Raw genomic sequence first — 2,058 nt, 5'->3', positions numbered from 1 at the left:
TTTTGCTTTTTGAGTCGATTGGTTGTGACTGGACAGCCTTGACTAAGGCGTTTTGTAAAATAAGCTGCAGTAACTTCTGTGCTGCCTAAGTGTAGAAGCTAGTAGAGGCTATCTAACATGCAGTGTGTTCAATATGGGCAAAGCATTGCACTCACTGAATCAGGATTCAGTGGGACTAATAAAAGGTTAACAAATACAGGTCAACAAAACTGTGTGTGCATACAGCCTCTTCTGTACTCCAATAAAGAAAGAACAGTGTACTGCTTAACTACTTTTATTGGCATGTACATCAAGTGACTCAATTTCAGCTAGAATACATTCAACGATTTCTATAGGGGGAAAACTCATGAGGTATTGTCACATTCAGCAATTTGAGAATGATGAAGATTAAACAGCACAGAAGTTGGAGAAGTTAGAAATGGCTCTCAACTTGTCCTCTACAAACACCTCCTGCCCACTCTCAGTGTAAGTCAGTGCCCTCCAGTTAATCACATTGCCTGGGCTGTAGTTTACATCAGCTGTGAAGTGCTGAATCTCACAAGGAGACAGGACATGGTTCCACACATTCACATCACTGATCAGCCCAACAAATTGACTCGTAACAAAGCCCCCCCCATAGGAGTCTTGGTCCTGACCCAGAATGACACTGGGAACACCACCATCAAGCACCCCTGTGTAGCCCGGCGTCTGCGTTGGGCTGGGCTTCCCATTGGTCCACAGCTGACCATCGGTGGAGTTCCAGGTGGCACACACTGAGACCCACACGTTGAGCTCACCTGGCACCCCCTTAAACTTGAGTGCCTTATGCCTGACGTGCAGTTCCAGTCTTCCAGTTACCCTCTTGAACAGCAGCAGGTCGTTGTCGTCTTTTCGGGAGGCCATGGAGAACAGAGTATAGTGTCGCCGCAGGTCTGTGAAATACCTTCAGGAAGAGGTTCATAAATATAGAGTTAGAACAAGAAATATTCAATATCACTATGGATTCAACATGCAGACACAACGTCAAGGTGTTTTGAGTTGTCTAAAGTTGACGACAGAAGTATTGAACACCATATTACCTGAGACATATGGTCGCAGAGCCAAGGATCTCTCCTATTGGTGTCAGCTTCACGTGCGCAGTGTTGGTCTCTCGTGTAAATGTAAACATTTTACCTGTGAGGTCTGGTCAGACAAAGAGGATTCAGTCCATCAAATCAAAACAAACCCTTCAAAGCACATTTGGAATTGTAATGTTAGTACTGTCTGAAGAGATTTCCATTGCATACACAAATGTAAATGGTATGTACTTCCAGGTATGTGTGTAGTGCCATATGATTCATGAATACTGATCGTATGTCAAATGAGCATTCATGTTCAAAGTAAATCAACGGGATGTTCAGATGTCTCACCTTGAGGCTCGGCCCAGCACATGGTGAACATGACCAGCACCACAAAGAGTCTCTCCATCTGTTCACAATACATCAACAGCAATGTTTACAACAAATATGACATTAGGGTTTCAGTGTACATGCAAGTATACACTTTAAATGGGTTTGTATTCTCCTTGAATGCATTCTCTTCAATTGCAAGTGTGTCATTAATGGACAAAATGTCTTTCACCGTATGTCATGCTAGAGAACCTACCTTGTCAGTTCTACTAAACGGCAGATGTACTGTAGCTTAATTGATCCAGAAGATGTCTAGTTTAGTTCCTAAGATGTCTGGTCTCTCCTGTCCTTTTTATTGTGATCAGTGGAATAGAGAAGTGGCTCCTCCTTATCTGTGAGTCCCTAGGAGGAGGCCCAGGTGTGGCATGTGGGGCTAACGAGCCTGCAGTTCTCTTCTCTGGGCCATCCGCCTGATAGGGGAATGCGGGGCAGCTGTGCATGGTTATCAATACACCCGCTACTCTGTGGGTCACTACAATATGTAATGAACTGGATATTTGTTTTGTTACATTTGATGTTTATTTATTTAGTATATTTTTGTTGTTGTTGTTGTTGGGACTGGTTTCGGGTCCCTTATGGGCCCCATGTTATGGGGTGGAGTGTGATGGTCTATACGGGCTGTTGGTTGTGG

The 2,058-nt window shown here is 44.0% G+C and overlaps 1 protein-coding gene across 1 annotated transcript; it reads right to left on the bottom strand.

Moving 5' to 3' along the window:
• Nucleotides 1-387: 387 nt before the first annotated feature.
• LOC308150344 (mucosal pentraxin-like) lies at nucleotides 388-1,446 on the bottom strand (the record flags this gene model as incomplete). Its single annotated transcript, XM_080523188.1, has 3 exons — nucleotides 388-922; nucleotides 1,059-1,161; nucleotides 1,389-1,446. 3 exons carry the CDS (start codon nucleotides 1,444-1,446, stop codon nucleotides 388-390), a joined length of 696 nt encoding a protein of 231 aa, XP_080379314.1.
• Between the last annotated feature and the right edge of the window lie 612 nt (nucleotides 1,447-2,058).

This window comes from Nansenia antarctica, assembly GCF_963989245.1.
Source record: "Nansenia antarctica genome assembly, chromosome: 2".
NCBI classification, from domain to species: Eukaryota; Metazoa; Chordata; class Actinopteri; order Argentiniformes; family Microstomatidae; genus Nansenia; species Nansenia antarctica.
This window is presented reverse-complemented; position numbering and strand designations above follow the sequence as displayed.